A 22,415-nucleotide genomic window follows, 5' to 3' on the forward strand; every position below is an offset into this window, starting at 1 on the left:
CATTACATCTTGATGAAAATGGACCTATATCTAAGAAGCCCAAAAAAAAATTATTTCAAACATAAACAAATATACAAACAAAAACCCTAAACCTTCTTCTTTTTTGGCATGCGGAGGCGGTGGCTGTTTGTTGTTTCTAGGGTTTGATTATAAGGTTTGTGTGTATTGGGCCTAAATTATTTGTATTTTGGATTGGGCTTTTATTTTGTTTGGTTAAGCCCCTTTTTTTTTCGTTGACTTTTGTATTGGGCTTTTATGTAACTCTCCATGGTAATGACATGCTCACTCTTTACCATATTTGTGTAAAGACACTAAGATAAGTGTATAGGTTACTGAGCTTGGGAGGATGACTAGTCTCAATTCATTTGTGTAAAGACACTAAGATAAGTGTATAGGTGTTCACTAGAGAGTGAATTCACTGAACACTATCAACCGAGAGATCTTGTATGGATATCTTCAATGCCCAACTTTCCCATTGAATTGTGGAACGTTTTACTAGAATTTGCCTTCATTAATATGTGTGCCAATTGATCTTTTGACTTCACAAAAGGAAATTGAACTTCTTTGGCCTCGAGCTTTTGCTTAATAAAATGACAATCCACTTCAACATGTTTAGCGCGATCATGTTGAACCGGATTATGTGTAATGGATATCGCAATCTTGTTGTCACAAAAAAGATTCATCATAGATGTAGGTGCATAAACAAGCTCAGTAAGCAACTTCTTTAACCAAAAGAGTTCGCAAATTCCTTTGGTCATCCTCTGAACTCTGCTTCTGCACTGGATAAGGTTACCACCTTTTGTTTATTGCTTCTCCATGCAACCAAATTACCTCCCACGAATGTGAAGTAACCTAATGCACACCTTCTGTCAGTAACACTCCCTGCCTAAACTACATCCGTATGACCATGTCTATATTCAAATGATCGTTTCTTGAGAACATAGCTCCCTTCCTGGGTGCCGACTTTAAATATTTATGGATTCGAAGAACTGTATCCATATGGTTCACTTGGGCAATGAATGAACTAACTAACAACGCTCATCACATAAGCAATGTATAGTTGAGTACGTGACAAGTAAATCAATCTCCCCACTAACATTTGATATCTTTCTTTGTTTGTGGGCATTTGATCCGGATATTCTCCAAGATGATGATTTTGAATGATTGGAGTGTCCGCTAGTTTGCAATCTAGCATTCCTATTTTTGTCAACAAGTCCAAAACATACTTCATTTGAGAAAGAAATATCCCTTGCTTTGATCGGGCTACCTCAATGCCCAATAAATACTTGAGTCCACTAAGGTTCTTCTGTTATATAAATTATAGTTTTCCTCTTTTCCGTAAAGCCATATGCAAAAAACTTTATATTATGAACAATATATAAAACAAAAGAGAAAGCTTTTTAAGGTAAAGTAAAACTAAAGAAACAAATACTAGGTAGATAAAAATAAAATAAATTAAGATTATGAAAGCAAGCTTGGTATGGTGAAAAGCCTCTCTACGTGCATGTACTGATGGTCTACAAGACTCTAAGATACGACTCCCAATACACAAGCTCAAGGTCCGCTACGAGCACGTTCACAGTCGGATATAGGTCTCCAAGTCACAGAACCGGTGCCCAAAATAATGATATAACCACAGAAAGTATGAAAGGTGGAAGATGAGAGAATCATATTATAGTGGTGGTTGTGGTAGTATGGTATTGAATTACTAAATGTGTTATGTGGTCGTCGTTCAAATGTGAAGGAGGAGTGACCTTTTATAGGCATCCAAGAACATGTAACTTTCACCACATTAAACTATAAAATTAAGACATTCAATATAGAAATAAAACATAAAAAAAATTAAATATTTATAACGCCCACAATAAATAAAATAAAATAGACAAAATAATTAAATAAATTAAAATGGTAAAATTTTTAAAACCTTTTTAAAATTCCAACATCTTCATCTCAAACTCTGTTTCCAAATAGTATTGCAACTGAGAGATTTCCTATTCATCATTCCAAGTAATAATCATATCATCAATATAGATTATTAGGGTCGTTAGCTTCCCCTCATGGTGTTTCAAAAACATAGTATGATATGACTTGTTTTGCTTGAAACCATTGTTCTTCATTGCCATGTGAACCGTTTGAACCATGCGCGAGATGACTGCTTCAATCCATGCAATGCCTTTCTTAATTTGCATAGTACACTAGTCTGAGTAGATGCAACATATTCGGATGGAATGTCCATGTATACTTATTATGTGAGTTCTCCATGCAAAAAGGCATTCTTTACGTTGAACTGGTGTAGTGGCCAATCTAGGTTGGTTGCAAGAGACAACATAACTCTAATGGTGTTAAGTTTTGCTATTGGAGCTAAGGATATTCTATACAATACGTCTGTGTGTACCCCTTTGCTATAAGTCTTGCCTTGTATCGTTCAATGGATCCATCAACATTGTGTTTGAAGGTAAACACCCATCTGCATATGACTATTCTTTTTCCTTGTGGTAATGTCTCAAGTGTCCAAGTCTGATTTTTCTCCAGAGCCTTCATTTCTTCCTTCATTGCTTGAACCCACTTAGGATCTTTCAATGCTTAAGTTACCTTGGTCGGAATGTGGATGACAGACAACTGATGCACAAAAGCCTTAAGGTGTTCAAAAAGTCTCTGAGTGGACACATGATTTGCAATAGGGTACTTCGATGTCTTGCCAATATCAAGGGAATACCAATTTGGTAGTCTTCCACGGCTCTGCTTGAAAGATAATTGATATCCAACATAATTAGCAACTATATTCATAGGAGTAGTAGGAGTATTTACTTCAGGGATATTCTTAGAAGATTGGTCAACCGGTAATGTGGAATAAGGAGGGGGTCTTCAGCTTGTTCTACCTTGTCATAAAAAAGTGACCTAAATCCGAAGACTCTTCAAAATATGCAGGTGATTGAACATTGAGGTGTGGGCGATCGATCACTTCTATACCTAGAGGAGCCTCGTGCTCTAGACTTCTAAGGGATTGATCGCTAGGGTCAGGGAGATTGATCGATAGAGTCGGGGCGATCAATCGCTTTCTGGCCGAGAACAACCTTGTGCTCCTGAATTCCAGGCGATTGATCCCCAGGGTCATGGCAATTGATCGGTTCTGTCCAACTGTGAATTATTCCATCTTCTAGAGTGCTCCAATTATGCTCTTCACTCTATATCTCCCCTTGAAGTGGAGAATTGGACATCGAGTCATGAAAGAACATCTCGGACTCCAAAAAAGTCGCATCCAAAGTGATATAGGTGTGTTGTGTAGGGGGATGATAAAATCGATATCCTTTCTAATGGGTGCCATATCCCACAAAACACAACGAAGTGCATATCGATAAAGTTTGCTACGTTAGTTTTTATGGAGATGAACAAACGCCACACACCTAAAGATCCGTGGTGTAATCATCAAAACAAAGGGCAGGGGATCGTGTGGCGTGAGCACTTGTAATCCGTGGTGTAATGCCATACCTCTGGAAGTAATTCTAAAAATCATGGTTGACATATTCTCCACCATTGTCGGAGCAGAGAATCTGGATCTTAGTAGAGAACTGAGTTTCAATATGTTTGTGGAAGGACTAAAATAGAGTAAACACTTCATTTTTATTCTTCATCAAGTAGAGCCATGTCATGCGAGTACAATCATCCACAAACGTTAAAAACCATCTAAATCCAGAAGAAGTAGATATAGGTGATGAACCCCAGGCATAATAATGAATTAAAGCAGAAGGAACATATTCATACTCAAAGGATAAGATACTTAGTGACTCTTGGCTAAGATGCAAGTGTCAGAATCACTAAAATCGAAAAACAAATCGGGTAACAAATGTATCATATAACCAAAAGATGGATGTCCCAAACGTCGGTGCCAAAGCCAAATTTGTCGGTGCTTGTCACACTATTTGCCCTTCCCATACTGAAGTCATCCACATAGTAAAGCCCTCCTTTTCTAGTACCACGACCAATTATTTCCTTGGTGAGAATTTCCTAAAGAAAATAAAAATTGGGGTAAATTAGTGCATAACAATTCAGTTGCTTAGTAGCCTGGCTAACATATATCAATTTATTGATAGAGACAGAACAAAAAAGTATTCGAAAGTGAGAGAGAAAGTGAAAGGGCAATGGTGCGCGCCCTTGTCACATAATAAGTAACACCATTTGCATTTGCAATAGCTGTTCATCTTGGTTAGGTGGGACTTAGAAAGTCATTAGGATCAAATGTCATATGGTCAGTCGCGCATGAATCAATGAACCATTTGTTAGAAGTATGCCCTGAAAGCCAATCATTAGATGAAATCTTTCATGGAAACTTCATTTAAACCAATTATTTAGGTTAACACAAAAGGGCAAATATGTCAACATAGGTAATGGTCCATGCATGACCATTGACCTATTTGACAAGTCCATAAATTAATGAGATAAGGAAAGTGATGTAAAGAGGTTGGATGCAAATGGACCTTTCCCTATAACTCAGACATAAAATGTTCTCGGTCATAGGATCGTTCAACTGGGCATTGACAAACCGCAAAGATTGGTATGCAATCTATCTGCTCAACGAGGAGGATGACTAGTCTCGAATCATTCGTGTGTGAACACTAAGATAAGTGCATAGGTTCTTACTAAGGAGTGAGTTCACTGAACGTGATCAAACTAAGGAATCTTGTATGGAAGTTCTACTTGTATGTCAAACAAGATTTCTTCGATTGCAATAAGGCAAGGTTAATCCTTAGACCTGAGGCACCATGGTTGCCTTATGGATGAATAGTCGGTCTTTGATTGTATCATAAGGTTGAGCTCATCTTTGGGCTCGATTCAAGGTAATGTTGAGATCGTTGACAAGTCCATAGAGGCCAGTGAGTGTACGACAAGGTATCTCAACTTCCAGTAAGAGGAAGAGAATGTTCTAAGATTTGATTCAGTAATCTCCGACCATAGTTGGCCAATAGAGATCAAGTTAGGGATTTGATATGAATTATGTATCCTATTAAAGAGATCAAGAACATTGTGAAATAGAGAAGGATTGAATTGTGTTGTAATTCCAACTAAATGGGTTCTAATATATTCTATATTAGCTTGGGTAACCGTGATACGTTACTAGACGTCACTCACAGTTTGTGGATGCCCTAAGGATATTCCGTAATTGGGTCCTCATAAAGGGAGAATTAAAAAGGGAAATTTTTAATTCATAATCGATAAAAGAAAGAGTTCATGATCGCCCACGGCCTCCCTAATTAGAACCCAATGGATCGCACACCTATAAGCTTACGATTTGGATAATAATGGAAGATGACAAGATCAACGGTTAAATCAATTAATTAATTTGATTAATTGATTAAAAGAAAATTAATTAAAGAGTTAATTAATTATGTTGAAATAGAATGGGCCTAAGAATAGTTTGAGAAACTAAAGGCCCATGGAATTTTAGCAAAGGGGTCTTGAGAAGAGTCAATTAGGACAAATTAGACCAAGATGCCCAAGAGAAAACCCACCCCCCTATGCCGTCCAAATGGAGAGAGAGGGAGAACCCTAAGGTTCTCCCATATGTTCTATATATTCACCACTTAGCTCATCTTTCTCCCTAGGGTTTGAAGTAAGAGAAAGCATCATTATCTCTCTTCGTAAGGCAAGCTAAAATCGGTCCTAAGAGTAGTGTTACCAGCACCACATACTTCTCTTGTGTATCATCTTCATTCCAAAGAGAAGGCTTGGTGTGTAGACTTTGGAGGTCACTACTTTTTGGCTTGGAGGAGAAGTAGAAAGTGGATCCTACCACCATCACTTGGTGGAATACTTGGGTTGGACTCAAGTTGCGCTCCAAGGATGAGTTTCTATTTACCTTCCTCTCTTGAATCTCAAGTATGGTAGTTTGCAATGCACATCAACTCTTTGAACCTTAAGATCCCTTGAAAGGTTTTGTTTTTAGGCTCTAGGATTTTTTTTAAAGTCTTCCATTGCCTATCAAATGAATTATTGATAATCTAGATGTCTAAATGAACCTTCTTTTTGAGAAAAACACAATCTATTCTTCACCATCTAGTGGAGTCACTTGTATCAGAAGTATGAAGTACTTGACCGCAGTTACCTGTGTCACTAAGGGTCTTGGAGCCATCATCAAGTGCCAGAGTACTGGTAGATCCTACCTGAGGAACACAAGATAACCGGGGTTCTTATGTGACAAGAGCGGCACGACCGGAACCACTGGCAACTTCTCTGATTTTTCGAGGATGTAGTCCCTCCTACCATTTTGGATAGCCACTCAACTTAAAATAAGTTTCACAAGTGTGATTTCGGTTGCAACAGTGAGTGCAATGGCCTTCTTCTGTCGGAGCCTTTAGTCGAGAAGGTGCAATGGTCTTCTTCACAGGTGAGCGAGCACCATGGCATATGACTGCATTTGAAGCGGTACAACATGAGTCAGATTCAGTGTTTGGCCGGGTCGACCAGTCGCCGAGGGTTGGTCAACCGGTCGTTGTGCATTATTTGTCGCCAAACTAGCTCCAATTAGTGCCTGAGTGCCGATCATCGCAGCCTGTTGAATATCCTCCTATCGAACATATACATATGTGTAACAAGTTGCATTTTACCCTTGAAGTTAAGAGAATTTTGGTCCTTTTTGGCTGGGAGTTAAGTTCAAAATTTGAGTTGCACCATTGTGTAGAGCTCGCTCTCACGTGTTCGTAGACGCGTAGTGGGCTAGATTCTGAGTTAAATTGAGAAAGTTATGGTCTAAAAATATTTTGGGTAAAATAGGAATTTTGGAAGGTGGGTTAAAAACCACGAAACCCTAGTGTGCACCCAACAAATTCCTCTCACTACCTTCTCTCTCCTCCCTCGCGACTTTCTCTCTCTTCCCTATCTTGCAGTGAACAATGACAACGTCACTTCCCGGTGACTTTTGACCACCGTCCATTCAATTTTTGCCATGCCGTCTTCATCAAAAAGTTTCCACAAATGGAGCTGCCGTGGGTTGCCAAAGGAGAGCTCGATGGAGGTGATAGTTAGCAAGAGGACTTCACAAGACAAACACCTATTATGGGTGAGGGGCTCCAACGAATCTCAATGTTGGCAAATGGAGGATCGCTATTTGGGGTTAGCCATGAGGCTCTAATATCATGGAAGATTTTGGTAATTCTCTAATATTTGATTGATTATATTCATCTCCATAAGAGGAGGTATTTATACAAGATTGATAATAATAAACTAGAGATAATATAAGTTGGTACAACTAATACAAAGCTTAATAAACATAAAGCAATATAGTGGTAGATAGTGGGTTGTTGGATCGGTGTATGACAAGAAGACAAGGGTTGTTTTGGAATGCTTCTGGAAGGGTTAAAAGCGCTTTATGACAACTAAAAGTGCTTCTCACAGCATTTGGCACAAAAGTTTAGAAGCGCTTTGGGATCATAGAAGGAAGCACTTGGATTTTTTTATTTATGAAAATTCAAGATTTTCATAATAAAAAGCGCTTTTGTTAGAAGTGCTTATGAGCAGAAGTACTTCCTACAGAAGCAGTCCCAAACAAGCCCTAAGAATAATAAAAAAACTACTCCTTGAGCCGAAAAAATAATGTGGCCATGGAAAGCCAACAACACGATCATATTTGGTGGAGTTGAAAAAACTAACGAAATTGCCAGTAATCGCAAGCAAACTCAGATCCGAGATTGGCAAAATCCGACAACGAAATCGACGATCAAACCAAGGCCAACGAAGGCCATCAACAACGAGAGAAAGAGAAAAAGAGAAGTAGAGAGAGAAACTAAAAGGAGAAAAAGGAGAGAAACGAAAGGAGCAATAGAGACAGAGAAAGAGGAAAAGGAGAGGAGAGAAAAAAGAGAGAAGGAAAAATGGAGAGAAGAAAAGAGAGGAAGATAAAAAAGAAGAGGAGAGAAAAAAAGAGAAGGAAGAATGAGAGAGAAAAGAAAAAGGTTTGTCCAAAAAAAGGAGAGAAAAGAAAAGAGAAAAAGAGGAAGAAAGAAAGAAAAGTGACGGAAGATAAAGTTTACTTTGACAACAAGGACAGCTTTATGGTACCATTTGGTTCTTATCTCGGTGACGCAATGGATAAAATTATGTAATGTTCAACCCAAAAAAAAAAGGGAAATAGCGGTATATACCACCAAAATTATAATCTCAATTAAAAATACCACCGGCTCCCAATTTTTTTACAACTAACATCTATAAATATAAAATTATTGTCCACTTATTGTACCCATATCAATTTTTCAGAAATTGGCTTCTCTCTCTACTCTATCTCTTCGGCCCGTCTCTCTCCCTCGTGTACCTCTCTCTCTCCGACGCAATTGTCTTTCTCCCTCAGCAGTGGCTGTTCATCCTCTCCACCGTTGACATCCATGAGGTACTCTTCATATACCTTTTCTTTGAAATTTGGTTTATGGTGTACGGATTTTGTAAGAAATTGGTTTAGGGTTTTAGTGTTTAGGGGTTACTCAGAAATTGGGTTTGGGTTTATGGGTTTCTATGAACTGGGTAATAACTCACACCCACTCTCACTCGCTCGCAGGCACTGTTCACAGAAATCAAACTCTTCATTTTGTCACAGAACGTTTGGGCTTCGTTCAGCTTTGTCTGGGTAAGTCCCAACTATCTATATTGTTTGATGAGATTTTAAGCTCTGGGCTCTGTGATTTCTACAAGAATTAATTCCACAATATTCTGATTTTACTTGTTCAAATCAAAGCAAAGGAAGGGACGTTGTTTATGGATGGGTAATTGTCAAAAACGACTTCTGGAATCTACATGCTTATAATCAAATTTTGCAGATTGTCAATGGTCCACAGTCCACATTTGAGATTGAGAATTTTGTATGTTCTTGTTAGGCTGGTTTTGTTTTACCTCTTCAATCATTGTTAGCATATGGTTCTCTGGAACTTTTGAATAAATTGTTTAATCAGATGTCCAAACCGTTGGAGTTAATATCTTACTGTCGTAATGCATTTCATTTTCAGGCAATATGCAAGGATAGCCGCATTGTTCCTGGAGCGGCAACTACTGAAATTGAGTTAGCTAAGAGAGTAAAGGAATTCTCTTTTACAGAAACATGGTAAATGGCGTGAATTATTATTTTCTCAAGATGTTGTCCCTGAAACATAAAATAAAATATTGATGTCTAGACCAACTATTGGAACTTGATTTTGTAACCATTTTCCCAGTCATAGATTTCTGATTGGGCAGTAGTGCAATAACCTACTAAAGAAACAATGGTTTTGCAGATTGGATCAGTATGCTATAGCAAAATTTGCCGAAAGCTTTGAGATGGTGCCTAAAACGCTAGCTGAAAATGCTGGGCTTAATGCAATGGAGATCATATCTTCTCTATATGCTGAACATGCATCAGGAAATACCAAAGTTGGCCTCGACTTGGAGGAAGGCCGTTGCAAAGATGTGTCAACTCTGAATATTTGGGACCTCCACATAACTAAGTAAGCTGCTCTTTGTCTTGTAACAGTTCATGCTTTTATGTGAAAGTTCTCAATACATTGAATGTTGTTACAGCTGTGATGTTTGATGCAATTTTGGTTCTGAATTTTCATTAATTTTGGATCTAGAATTTGTTTGTAGAGGAAGCTTTTATTAGTAATCCCATTTTTGGTGGTTTTGATAGCCAATTAGTTCCTGTTGCGTACATTAATGGTTCATCTTATTGGTATCCTTTCTGTTGATTTTCTGTATCAAAGTGTGACTAACTGGCATGGGTGTTTTGAGGATTGTGGTGCATTTTGAAGTCCATTGGCCGACTAATAGGGCTAGGAGGTTATGCATATATGATGTATAAAATTTAGTTCATGATTTGGTGGTCTAACAACTACATCTTTGTGCTGAAAGCCTTTATTCACCAGGGGACCCAGTCATTCTGTTATTTTCTTTATTATATTTCATTTGTGTAAATAATTAAGCCACATATCCACTACGAAAGGTTTCTTATCTTTCTTTTTCAGTAAATGGTTGGTTTCTAGAGGATAACAGAGTGACAATGCCAACCTTTTTATTTTTTATTTGTTTTACAAATAGCATTGATGGTTTGCATTTAGGATTTTTACGAATTATAGCATTCGGGAATAAGTGAGGATTTCTTTGGATAACTGATAAATAGTAACTTGGAAACATCTCGACTTCAAACATTTTGGGTATTTTATGAACTTTAGGTAGTTCTGTTTCATTAATTTATTGAAATCAACATGTTTAAGTTGGCCAGGAAGTTGTTTCGTATGAGATATAGGTATCAATCTTCTTTCTTGGGCTGTTTGTTGCAGGTTCTTTGCTCTCAAGTATGCTGCAGATGCTGCCTGCACTGTTCTACGGGTAGATCAGGTAACTAGTAACTACGTATTTGTCAATGGTTTTCCTAATTTTGAAGTACCCAAATTTGGTATGAACTACATCTTTGAATCCCTGATTGCATCTTTGAGGCCAAAGCAGAAAAAATGCTATACATACAGTTTTTTTTATAAAAAAAATCGAGGCTTTATGAATTAGTTGACTATTCTTTTTATTTATTTATTTAATTTTATACTTTTAGACTTTTTGTGAAGTCTTTTTCTCTTTTTTTTTTTAAAGTTCCCCTAACTTGGCACAGATGCATGTATGCACGTGTGTACTCAGAACACAAACTCCTTTATAACTCAAAAGAACGGTCGCAAATGTTAGTTTTTAACTTGGAAAAATAAAATAAAATTGAAAGTTACGTTTGGGAAATGTTGAACTTTTATAATGAATATGGCTTCAGTGCAGAAGGCTTGATAGTAAATAGAAAATCTATATGCTGGGGGTTTTCTAGCTAGCTAAAAATGTGTGAGAAATGATGAATCTATCTGATTGCAGCCTATTTAATGTTTAATACCTTCATTAAAAAAAAGGTTGTTGACAGTGCTTTGACTATCTTGCAGATTATAATGGGAAAACCAGCAGGTGGCCCTAGTAAGAGAGATCAGCCTGCAGGGATGGATGTGGACTAATTTTGTGTGTATGACAATTGACTATCTTTGCTTGTATTGCTATATGTTAGGGATCTTTTGTTCCATTTTAGTAACAATTTTGTTTATGAGAAAAAGAAACATATTGCAGTTCATGCTTTGTAAATGCCACTCTTCTGTTACTATGGACACGCGGTATGCCCTTGTTGGGTAGGTTTGGATTGAAACCATGGTCAAGTGCTTGAGCCATGTTTAGTGAGAAAGCTTGAATGGATTTTCTTTTCTGTTGTATTTGGCCCTTCTCTTTTCAAGCATGCCAAAAATCATCCTGGTTTTGTAATATGTGGTTTGTGCCCAATTAATTTACCGTGGATCTTGCATTTTTGTACCCAATATTTGATAGCTGCCTTCTTTTGAACGAAGATTCATTGAGGGAGAGAATTACTTTTCTTTTGAATATGAATCGATGTGCAACTCCAACTATCATTTGAAAGGTCAACATCAATTCATGCTAATATAAGGATGGATAACAATTGTCGTGTCCGTGACATTTGAATTCAGGATTACTTTCAACGAAGTGGAGGCTCTGTTATTAGACCAAATGGCCATTGACATACGATATAATAGAAATATTAGGCCAATATACGTACAATATAGAGGCAATATTAGAGCAATATAACCACAATACGATAGCAATAGTATTACAATATACATCCAATAGGGTGGCAATATTAAGACAATAGACATACAATAGAACAGCAATATTAAGTGAATCTACATACAATAAACACACATCCATTACAGACTACATTTTACACATGCAAAATAAATCGCCATCGAACCATAACAATACTATCCCGCGAAGGGAAAAGAAAGATGGAGGGATGGATCATACTTGACAAGCTATTTCCATCCAAAGCAAGATAGCTAATATTGGTCTTTTGGCCAAAGATATCTGGAATGCTTCCATTCACATTATTAAAAGTTGCTGAAAGCCAAGAGATGATAAGTTGCTGAAAGAGTAAGGAACATTCCTGGTCAGGTTGTTGTTGTCAACTGCTATTTTTAATAGCTTTGACAAGGTGCCAAGCTCGTCAGGAATTCTCCCTACCAGTGAATTGTAACCAAGATCAATTGTGTGGAGTTGAGAGCAATATTCCTCGTATCTTTATTTTTTTAAGACAAGCGATATTCCTCGTACCTTTTTCACCATTTCTTGTTCATTTTCATTTAAAGATTTTTTATAAGCTCTTTTGTAGTGGCCTATTTTTTATACATTTTGATACCCCGATATTGGGATCGCTAAAGAATGCTTTGTTATATTAGCTGTGTTTCTATTTGTTTTTCTTTTGAACGGATTCATATGATGTTTGATCCATTCAAAATGCTGTGGAGAAATTGTACGTATGGTACAGATTAAAACAAATTCAACCAGAAAATGAGTTAAACATCTTTAAAACCTCTAATCGGATTCCCAATTCCATTTCGAATGCTTTCTATATCAGATTGAACCAACTAAACAGCAAACAAATCTGCTTCAGTTTTTGGTTTAAGTTTTACTATAACTTTTTAAGCTAATCCCAACTGTGGATTTGATCCAACGATCAAGACCTTTTCTCTCAGAAGGTTTTTAAAAATCTAGATGGAAGACCTCCTGTAAAATCATGCCTTCCTCTCCCCACTCCTTCCAATTTCCTACCAATATTTCTAAAGTGTCAACATTGGAGATTAAATAATACAAAAACCCATGCAATCAATGCATATGCAGAAATAGCATGTACTTAACAAATTTGAACTTAATATATAGTTTTGGGAGTTGGAGACACTGCATGGAAAACCGTCTTGACAATGAAAAGTTTCACAAAATAATCCTGTAAAACAATGTACCTACCCGTAGCTGAAACTTTATTCAACTACGGCCAGTAATTCACTCTCTTTGCAGAAGCAGTGCCTGCCATCTGTTCCCAAATCCACCTGAGACGTCAAAAATGCATTATCAGTAAAAGAAAATGGCAATCCATAGTGCAAGCATCCATATGCACCCATTGCATGCAACAATTCATAGACCATTTGCACAACATAGACTTCAGTTTATAAAGAAGATAAAAATGTCAGCTCCTTGTTTTACAGTCGGCCATTCTTGGGAGTCAAGACAGAACGTGTGCCAATTTTGTGTCAGAAATGCTCAACACAATAATTGTGCATGCTCTGGAACAGGCACAAGATAAGCTGTGATTGTATCAGACAATCATGCTAGCCAACCGAGATTAGATAGTTGATAATTTTGATGTCATAGCAAATGAAACAAGACAATTGTTAAGTAAATAAGTTCGTTCTATGCCATTTAAGTGTCTAGAAGTTACAACGCACAGGTTAACAATGTGATGGAATATACTCATATAAAACAGTGGAAGTCCTTCATCAATGTTTATTTTAGACTCTTAACATCAGAGCTGTATAATATTTTCAACTGAATCAATTCTACTTACCTCATATGCATTTATGTCCGAGAAAAGAACCTGCAAAAGGATAAGGATTCAAAATTCAGATGACATGGTAAGCACCTAAATCACTACTTGGAAATAAACCATTAAACAACAAAAAACCTCACTAGCTCAGAAACTTATTGTCTAAGCAACAATATATGTCACAAATCAACATTATTTCAGACCAGAAGACAGTTGCCATTATTTGAGAATGTTTTAATTGCTCACCTTCTTTCCAGCCTTGACTTCCCCAACCTCAGCACCAACAGAAAGAATCTGAGAATAACAACGCTCGTTAGAATATCCTGATATTCAACTTGTTACTTCAAAAAAAAAAATTAATCATAACGAGACAGAAACAGTAGGCATACTACTCCCATAAGATACCGCTCAAATTTAACGGCTAATTTGGGCAGCAAAACTCCTCCAGCTGATTTCTGTGGCATAAGACAATTTGTTATGACGCTAATATTAACAGATAAGGTACACAAGTAACACCAACGCAATATATTTCAAAAATGCAGAATTTCAAATCAAAATAGATATTTCTCCATGATCTAATAAGAAGAAGAAGAAAAATACAAACAATGAGGTCAATTTTAGAACCCACTGTTCCCAACTAACCGCCATCAATCAACATGCAACCTCTTGATATCATTCAAGAGACAAACATACAAAAGGAAAACCAAAGAATAAGTAAAAAATGAAATATTAAAAAACTTTATAATTTTGAATGGAATCCCATTGTAACCAACCATAAGATAATCGTCCCCTCAAAAACCATGAATCAAAAATATTTGTCATAAGTACAGCCAACAAGGACTTGGTGCAACGCAGGCCATTTTTTGCCATTGTTGACAAATTGAAAGCACTCATAAGATCCTTTGGAGAATGTGGTCATAAGAAATTAATACGGTGATCAATATGCTTTTGGGACATTGGCTTAGTAAAGAAATAGAGAGTCTGAGATGCATGTAACCATTACTGACTACTCATAACTAGTCAAGTCCGCCTAACACCATTACAAACTTATTCATAACTAAGACAGATTTTTATTTATTTTTTGGTGGGGGGGGGGGGGGGGGGGGGTAAGATTTTTATCCCTCAGATCAAATGGGGTGGCTTTTGTCTCTTTGATCACATGAGGGCACACGTAATCAACAATCATGACTTAACTTTCAGATCATGTGCCTCATGTTCAAGCCAACCTTCTCAAGACTTCGGTCAGATAATTGCCCACCTAACAGAGACACAGCCAGCATAAACACGCAATGGGCAATATAACTCAAATTGCCACTAGTCTGAGTCCTTTAACTAAGGCAAGCCAATCAAAATTAATAACTTCTCAAACCATTACAGTTCAAGCTCAAATCCTTGTTGGCATTCAAGAACTGTAGTTGAACTCAAGCCCACCTTAACACAATATAACCACAATAACCAGGCAATATCACAGCAATATAACAGCAATATAATGGCAATATAACAGCAACGTAACAGCAATTCGATAGCAAAATAACACAAACACAACAGCAGTACACCACTAACACAACAGTGAACCAGAATTCATCAGAATCACACTATATAGATCTACTACATCAAATGGAAAATCCCAAGTTTCAAGATTCACATATCCAGACCAATCTAAATGCAATTGGTACAAACCCAGATGAATGAGCATGAATATTCAACAAAACCTAACCCAAAGCAATTAAAACCAAAACGAATTTAACACAAACCCAAACAATCAAAATATAACCCATTTCACATAATCCCACTGATATTAAAAAAATAACCATCAACACTACCTTTTCGAGGTCGGCAATCCACTAGAGCTTCAAGGTTGCAAGCAGCTATTCAGAAGACATACCTAAAGGGAGGGGTTCGCGATTCCAAACAGAGAGCAAGAGACCGAATAGGGGGAGAAAGAGACATAACGAAGCTAGAGAGAGAAAGAGCTGCGCTATAAGAAAGAGAGCAAAGAGAGAGACACAGAGTTGCGCTAGAGACAGAGAGAGCCAAGAGAGACTAATGTACGCAACAGGAACTAATTGGCTATCAAAACCACCAAAAATGGGATTACTAATAAAAGCTTCCTCTACAAACAAATTCTAGATCCAAAATTAATGAAAATTCAGAACCAAAATTGCATCAAACATCACAGCTGTAACAACATTCAATGTATTGAGAACTTTCACATAAAAGCATGAACTGTTACAAGACAAAGAGCAGCTTACTTAGTTATGTAGAGGTCCCAAATATTAAGAGTTGACACATCTTTGCAACGGCCTTCCTCCAAGTCGAGGCCAACTTTGGTATTTCCTGATGCATGTTCAGCATATAGAGAAGATATGATCTCCATTGCATTAAGCCCAGCATTTTCAGCTAGCGTTTTAGGCACCATCTCAAAGCTTTCGGCAAATTTTGCTATAGCATACTGATCCAATCTGCAAAACCATTGTTTCTTTAGTAGGTTATTGCACTACTGCCCAATCAGAAATCTATGACTGGGAAAATGGTTACAAAATCAAGTTCCAATAGTTGGTCTAGACATCAATATTTTATTTTATGTTTCAGGGACAACTGATCGGTTCATAATTGTATATCATTTTGTACCCTTCTAGCTTATGATTTGGTTATGTTTTTGAGTTAAACTTGTGCTTTTAATCCTTTTTGTGTTTATCTTTCAGTTCATTGAGCTTTAGGTAATAATGAGGGCTTTGGATAATAATTCATGCAATTCAAGCATGTTAAGGCCTAATTTGGATGAGTGGATGAAGAGCTTAAAGACAAACTCATTTTGGCTACAGCCCCCTGCCAGTCCAGTTCCGTAGGTCACATTACAAGATTTGTTTCAGCAACCTACACAGCTCGGATGAGGCCGCATTCTTCATGAACGTTGTTCCAATGGGTGTGTACTATAACATATCCAAAATTCAGCCCCATTGGATAAATATGGAGTCTGTTGCCTAGCAAACACAGAGCCATGCTCAGGATGGATTTTATCAGCGCGCAAAATGAGTTAGCAATTTGTTTTGGCCTTAACTTCCTCCTCCGACCTTGGATTGGCCCAAATGATATATGGCTGGAAAGAAGACATTCTGAACTTCAAGTTTGAGTGCTTAAAGTCTTAATTTGCTTAAGGGAAGCCCAATTCGTAAGCCCTTGAAGTTGCTGGTCATGCTGACCTCAGGATGAGCTATTATTTCTGGTTGGAAGCTTGGTCATGGTGACATGAAGATGAGCTAGGGCTGCTGGTGGGATTTATTAGTGAAGTGCATCAACCATTTCAGATTTTATAATGGAAGTGTTGTATGCATTAGTGAAGTGCATCAACCATTTCAGATTTTATAAAACAAGTGTGGTATGCATTAGCCATACTTAATTCAGATTTTCAGCTTCCTTAGGCCTATATATAGTGAGGTTTCCCAAGCTTGTAAACACACCCCAAGGGGGGGAGCTCTCAAACACTTCTCTAGAGCTCCTTTCCCTTCTCTCCCTCAAATTCTCTTAGTTTCTCTTTCTAGTTTTCAATTGTTATAATGAGATCTTTGTGCTGAAATTTTCCTTTAAGTCTTTCCAAGTTCTACTTTAATTTTCATTGTTATGTAAATTCTTTTCTTTAGTTTCAAGTTTGATTAGTTTCCAAGTTTCAATTATGATTTTTGTTCTTATTCATTATGCTTATAAGTTAATATGCTAGTTTGAATGATTGATCACCATTTAGGCTTGCATGTTAGCTATCTTGGTTTGAATTAAGAGTAGACACCATACTTTAATTCGAATTGAACTATGAATAGGAAGAGTATGTATGGACATTCGACAACAGGGATTAGATACATGCTTGGTTGTTTAAATTGTTCTTCTATGCTTAATGGGTTCCTAATGCTTAATTTTAGGTTAGACAACAAATGATCAAATTAGGGAATTAGGAACACAAGGTTATGACCACACACCATGGCTTAATCATACATTAGCTAGAATCAATCCGTTAATCTAATTGAACTTGGGAACTTATCTGCTTGAGTTAGTTATTTTCTTTCTTCCTTGTTTTATTTATTTCCCTTCTTTTTCATTTCTGTTTTGTGTAGGGAAAATGAATTGAATCATTCAATCACCAATCCTCGTGGGATCGACCTCGCACTTACATACGCTATACTACCGAACGGCTCGTGCACTTGCGAGTATCACAAGTTGAGGATGCAACTGAATCCATTTTGGTGCAGCTGTATCTACACAACAAGTTTTTGGCGCCGTTGCCGGGGATTGGCAACATAGTTTGGTTCTATTTCTTTTCCCTACTTGTTTTATTTTTATTTTTCATTTTCATGTTTTTCTAGACAATTTCTTGTTTTAAAGTTAATGACGTTAATGGACCAGTTGTGTTTGTAGTCCAACAGAAAAGGACAATTGCCCAACAAGCAAGAGAACTGGGTTTAAGTCCCAGCTTACACAACCCATTGGTGCTTGTTGCTTTGAAGCATGGAATTGGATGTGTGTTGATATTCCTTTTCAATTTAGTTTTTATTTCCTAATCCTTTTAATTACATTTCAAGTTTGTGTGTTTGTTTTAAAAATTTATGACAGGTTAATAAAAATGGAGAGAGATGGCAACTTCAAAGATAGGAAGTGTGGAGTAGTGGGAGAAGTCGCGACCTCCAAGTGCATCCATGCTCGACCTAATCGCTTCAAGGGGGAGCATTTCAATCCTTTCTCTTCTTTGAATTCTGTTTATTTTCGTAGTTGTTTTTGCCTTTTGGTCCGCGCTGAGTTCTTTGTTTTTCTATGCTGAATCCAACTATATAAAGAACGTAAAATTTGGACTTACGGTTGGAAAGTTATAGCCTAAAAACTGAACAGAGGTCGAAGCTGAAAAACATAGAAACGAATCTGTCCAAATGGTGATAAACGGGTGATAGAAAGTGCTGTTTGTTTTTTTTTTTCTTTGGTTTCTTGGTTTGTTTCTTTTAGTACAACAATTTATATTGTTTGTTTGAATTTGTTTACAGTACTTAGTTCATTTTTGTTTATGGTTTGTTGTTTCATTTTATCTTAATTTGTTTTTATTTCTTATCTTAAAAATTTTAAAATTTAAAAAAAAAAAAATTTCATATGAGCCGACTTATGGTAACCCCAGTGAGCACTTCCGTTAATACAGTGTCTAGGAGTTCTTTAGGCGACACCTTCGGTGTCTAAGAAGTTTGGGTTTTAAGCGGGACCATTGTGACCCCTCCAACCTTCCCGGATCCCCTGGCTGTGTTTTCTGAGGCCCTTAACTGGTCATCCGTGAGTTGCTTGTATATTTGTGTGTTTTAAAAACAATAATAATAAATATAAAAAAAAAATTTGAAATTTGAAATTTGGGTTTTTATTTTTCCTTGTAAATTGCAATTTGGAACTTCTTTGTTGTTTTTTTTCTTTGTGTGGTCAGTTAGTTGTAAATAATAATAAAAAACAAAAACAAAAAAACAAAAAAAAAAAAAAATATCAATTTGGAACTTCTTGGTTTTCTTTTATGTTTTTTTTGTTTTATTAGGTTAGTTTATTTATTTACATGGTGTGGTTAGTTAGTTTATTTCTGAGTGTTAAAAACACATTTTTATTCAAACATTGCATTCAAAAAGATAAAAGTTTAAAACAAAAAAACAAAAAAACATTCAAGTAAATTAAAAATAAAAACAACTTCTTCATCTTCATCTTCATCTTCATGGCATGCCTCTGTTTTCTCTTACTTGCAGAATCTGCAGCAGCTCCACATGGTCCTCATTTTTTCTCTGCAGTGCTTCCACGTGCTGATTGGCACAATAGAGCCGCTTCTGCAAGTCCGCCACCATAGCCTTCAAGGAAGCTATTTCCTCGCTCATCGCGGCACACTCTCGTGTTCTCGCCAGCAATCGCATGCCCAAATTGGTAGCCGAGATCGCGTGGAGTACAGTTAAATTGTGGGACTCCTCCACCGCTGCCTTGTCAGACCTCTGTGCCACATGCAGATGATCTGTCGGTGTGAGCTTGTTACCAATCATGCCTCCCAGCAGCGCTGCTCTGTTCGGCATTGCCTCAGAAAAGTTCGGTATTATCTCAGCAAAGTTTGAGGCCGTACCGTGATGATATGTGGAGTTTGGGAAGACATGGTTTGGAGGAACCCTTATCTGCGCATTCGGTGGCGCAAGGGACAATTCAAGGTTAAGATCATCAAGGTGAGTGCATGAGGATGCCATTGTTTTGTTTTTGGATTTTTTGATGTTTTTCTCTGAATTTGCAGGAAGAAATGCGGGGTGCTCTTCTACTTCACCGAGATGAGTTTAAATAGACTTATGCAGATGAGGGAGCCGAAAGCACTTCGGATCTCGAGGGTGCTATCCTGTGCTCTTTTCTCTCGGATCCCTTCATTTCCGGCGCAAATTGCGAGCACGTTGTTTTTTAAAAGGGAGCATGCTTACACTTTCACTTACTTTTGCCTCCCTATTTTCTGATGTTTGTGTTTTTGCTTTTTTTCAGTTGTTATTTTATTTTATTTTATTTTCAATTGTTTTCTTCTTGTTTGTCAGGTTTCTCAAGAATTTAGTTGGAAGAAGAGACAAAATTAAAGATGCGTCTTGAACACCTGGTGCAAGAATCTCATCTCTTCTTTTAAATTCTTGTTTGAATTGCGTGTTTATTTCAGTTTTTATTTATTTATTTATTTATTTTGTTTTTATTAGGTTTTATAATTTAAAACTCATAGGATATTCTTTGAAGGAGCTAAATTTTTGGTAACTCCAGTGAGCAACCGCAGTCTATACAGTGTCTAGGAGTTCTTTAGGCGGCACCTTCGGTGTCTAAGAAGTTCGGGTTTTAAGCGGGACCATTGTGACCCCTCCAACCTTCCCGGAACCCCTGGCTGTGTTTTCTGAGGCCCTTAACTGGTCATCCTTAAGTTTTTCTCTTAAAAGAAGAAGCAGCTATTTGTGTGTTTACTTAACTAATAAAAATTTCATGTTTGGGTTTTCGTGTTTTTGTTTGATTGTCATTCTTTAAATTTAGGGTCAATCGTCTCTTTGAGATAGCATAACATTTTTATATTATAAAAAAAAAAAAAAAAAAACTTTAAAAATAAATAAATAAATAAAAACTGAAATCATTTCTTCTTGGCGCTCGGTGTCTCGACCATAGGAGCTTTTAGTTTGGCTGTCTGGATGTCCACTTCTGGGTCTTCACGCACAGCCTCTTGGGGCTCATCACTTGAGCTCCCAAAGATCGCAATCTTAGCTTGAGCGTAACTACTCTCGTGATCTGCTTTCTTGCGTTTACCCGGTCGGTCTAGGTCCTCCAGCTGCTTTCGCATGTCGCGAGAATACAACTCTACCATCTTTGATAGGTTTTTATTCTCATCCCGCAATACTTCTAGCTGATGTCGATTCACCTCCACTATCCTTGACCTTTCCCTTTTCAAGCTTTTTATAGCACTCTGACAATCTTCAACCATACTTCGCTCCGCCGCAAACTGAGCTTTGAGCACCTCCACCTCATGGGACTTCGCAAGTAGGCGATGACCCAAACTTGCGACACATGCTGTACTCTGCACGCTCAGTGCCAGGGCATCACTCGTGACCCGGTTGTCATCCCTTGTCCCGAACACACGTATATCTTTGGGAGTCACTAAATTTCTGCCAACTCCAATAGCAACATCGTTGTCTAGGAGTATTGAGTCATTGACAGACACAGGCCCCCGGGAGGAGCCAAAGTAGGGCATCCATACTGGTGCCGCTGCTTGGCCTAATGTCTGAGTCGGTGGAGCTAGGTTGAGATCCAACGAAAATGGGTAGGAAGAGGCCATTTGATTTCTGATTTTTTTTCTTCTTTTCTCTTTTGTGTTTCTGAGTTTGTGGTTTTGTTTTTATCCCCATCTTTTTCCTTCTTATATACATAGTCTTTGACAAACCCTAGCCATTGCAGCGTCTAAGCATTTCTAAATCTCCAGCATTCCTCGAGTCCCACAACCTTCTCGCCTTCCAACCATACCCAACTCATTTATCACGACGTGTCTTTTCTGAACGAACGCGTTCAGTAAAGTCTTCGCGCCTTTCCATGAGCCCGTAATTTTTGCTTGTGGAGTCTGCGGCGCCTCTATGCGTCGACACGTGTCTCGCCCTGTCTGTTGGTCCCTTACACTGAACCGAGACATCATGACCCATGTTAAAATCCCGCTCTTTGTGTTGCTAATCACGGTTCGATAGTTTGTTTTTACAAAACTAAATAATAATAAAAAGCCGGAATTGAAAACAAATTGTGGGTCGGTTTTCACTTTAGTTTGGGTTTCAAAGTGGGTTAAATTCACTGTGGTTTGTGTTTCGAAATTGTGGGCTTTGGGCTTCAAAATTTTTTTGGGTTTCCGAATTGTGTGATTAGGGTTTACTGTTTCATTTTTTTTTTTTTTTGTTTGTTTGTGTTGTAATTTTTATTTTATAATTATTTTGTTTTTGTTTTCTTTTGTGATTTTGTGATTTTTTTTTTATTTGCTTTAATACCTTTCATTTGTTGTTATGACATTGTTTGTGGCTAATTTTTAAACATTGAGGACAATGCTCATTTCTAGGTTTGGGGGTATTGGAGTTTAGCAAGTAAACTTGGTTTTTCTTAAAATTTAAAAAAAAAAAAAAAATTTAAATTTCTTTCTTGTTTTGAATCTTGTTTAGTCACTTTCCGAACACATTTGATGAGATTGTGATAAATGTTGCATGACTTAAATAAAAAATTGAATTTTATTTATTATTTATTTTTTTTCCTTGTAAATTTTTATTGTAAAAAATAATAATTAATTAATTAATTAATTTGGCATCGTTCTAGCATGACATGTTCGAAACCTTCTTTGCACTTGCCATTTGTTTCATAATTTTCCAATTAAAGGATTTGCATGACCCAAAGAATTGTATCAAGCATAAATTAGACTTATATAACCATATAATGTGAGCTTTTGAGCCTTGTACTTCATTTCATGAGT

At 37.2% G+C, this 22,415-nt stretch overlaps 1 protein-coding gene and 1 pseudogene across 2 annotated transcripts; one reads left to right on the forward strand and one right to left on the reverse strand.

Annotated features, from left to right (window-relative positions):
• The first annotated feature begins 8,933 nt into the window (after window positions 1–8,933).
• On the forward strand, window positions 8,934–11,271 carry LOC110753583 (T-complex protein 1 subunit theta-like; annotated as a pseudogene). Its single transcript, XR_015833700.1, has 4 exons — window positions 8,934–9,082; window positions 9,252–9,461; window positions 10,293–10,350; window positions 10,926–11,271. The product of XR_015833700.1 is annotated as a T-complex protein 1 subunit theta-like (transcript).
• A 1,527-nt stretch (window positions 11,272–12,798) lies between these two features.
• On the reverse strand, window positions 12,799–15,839 carry LOC148296413 (10 kDa chaperonin 1, chloroplastic-like). The gene is made up of 5 exons (XM_088248514.1): window positions 15,673–15,839; window positions 13,810–13,903; window positions 13,667–13,714; window positions 13,442–13,471; window positions 12,799–12,926 (listed from the first exon to the last, which is right to left on the reverse strand). Exons 1-5 carry the CDS (start codon window positions 15,837–15,839, stop codon window positions 12,858–12,860), a joined length of 408 nt encoding a protein of 135 aa, XP_088104640.1. The 3' UTR covers window positions 12,799–12,857.
• Window positions 15,840–22,415: the final 6,576 nt, after the last annotated feature.

This window comes from Prunus avium, chromosome 2 (assembly GCF_965620075.1).
Source record: "Prunus avium chromosome 2, drPruAviu1.hap1.1, whole genome shotgun sequence".
Taxonomy (NCBI): domain Eukaryota; kingdom Viridiplantae; phylum Streptophyta; class Magnoliopsida; order Rosales; family Rosaceae; genus Prunus; species Prunus avium.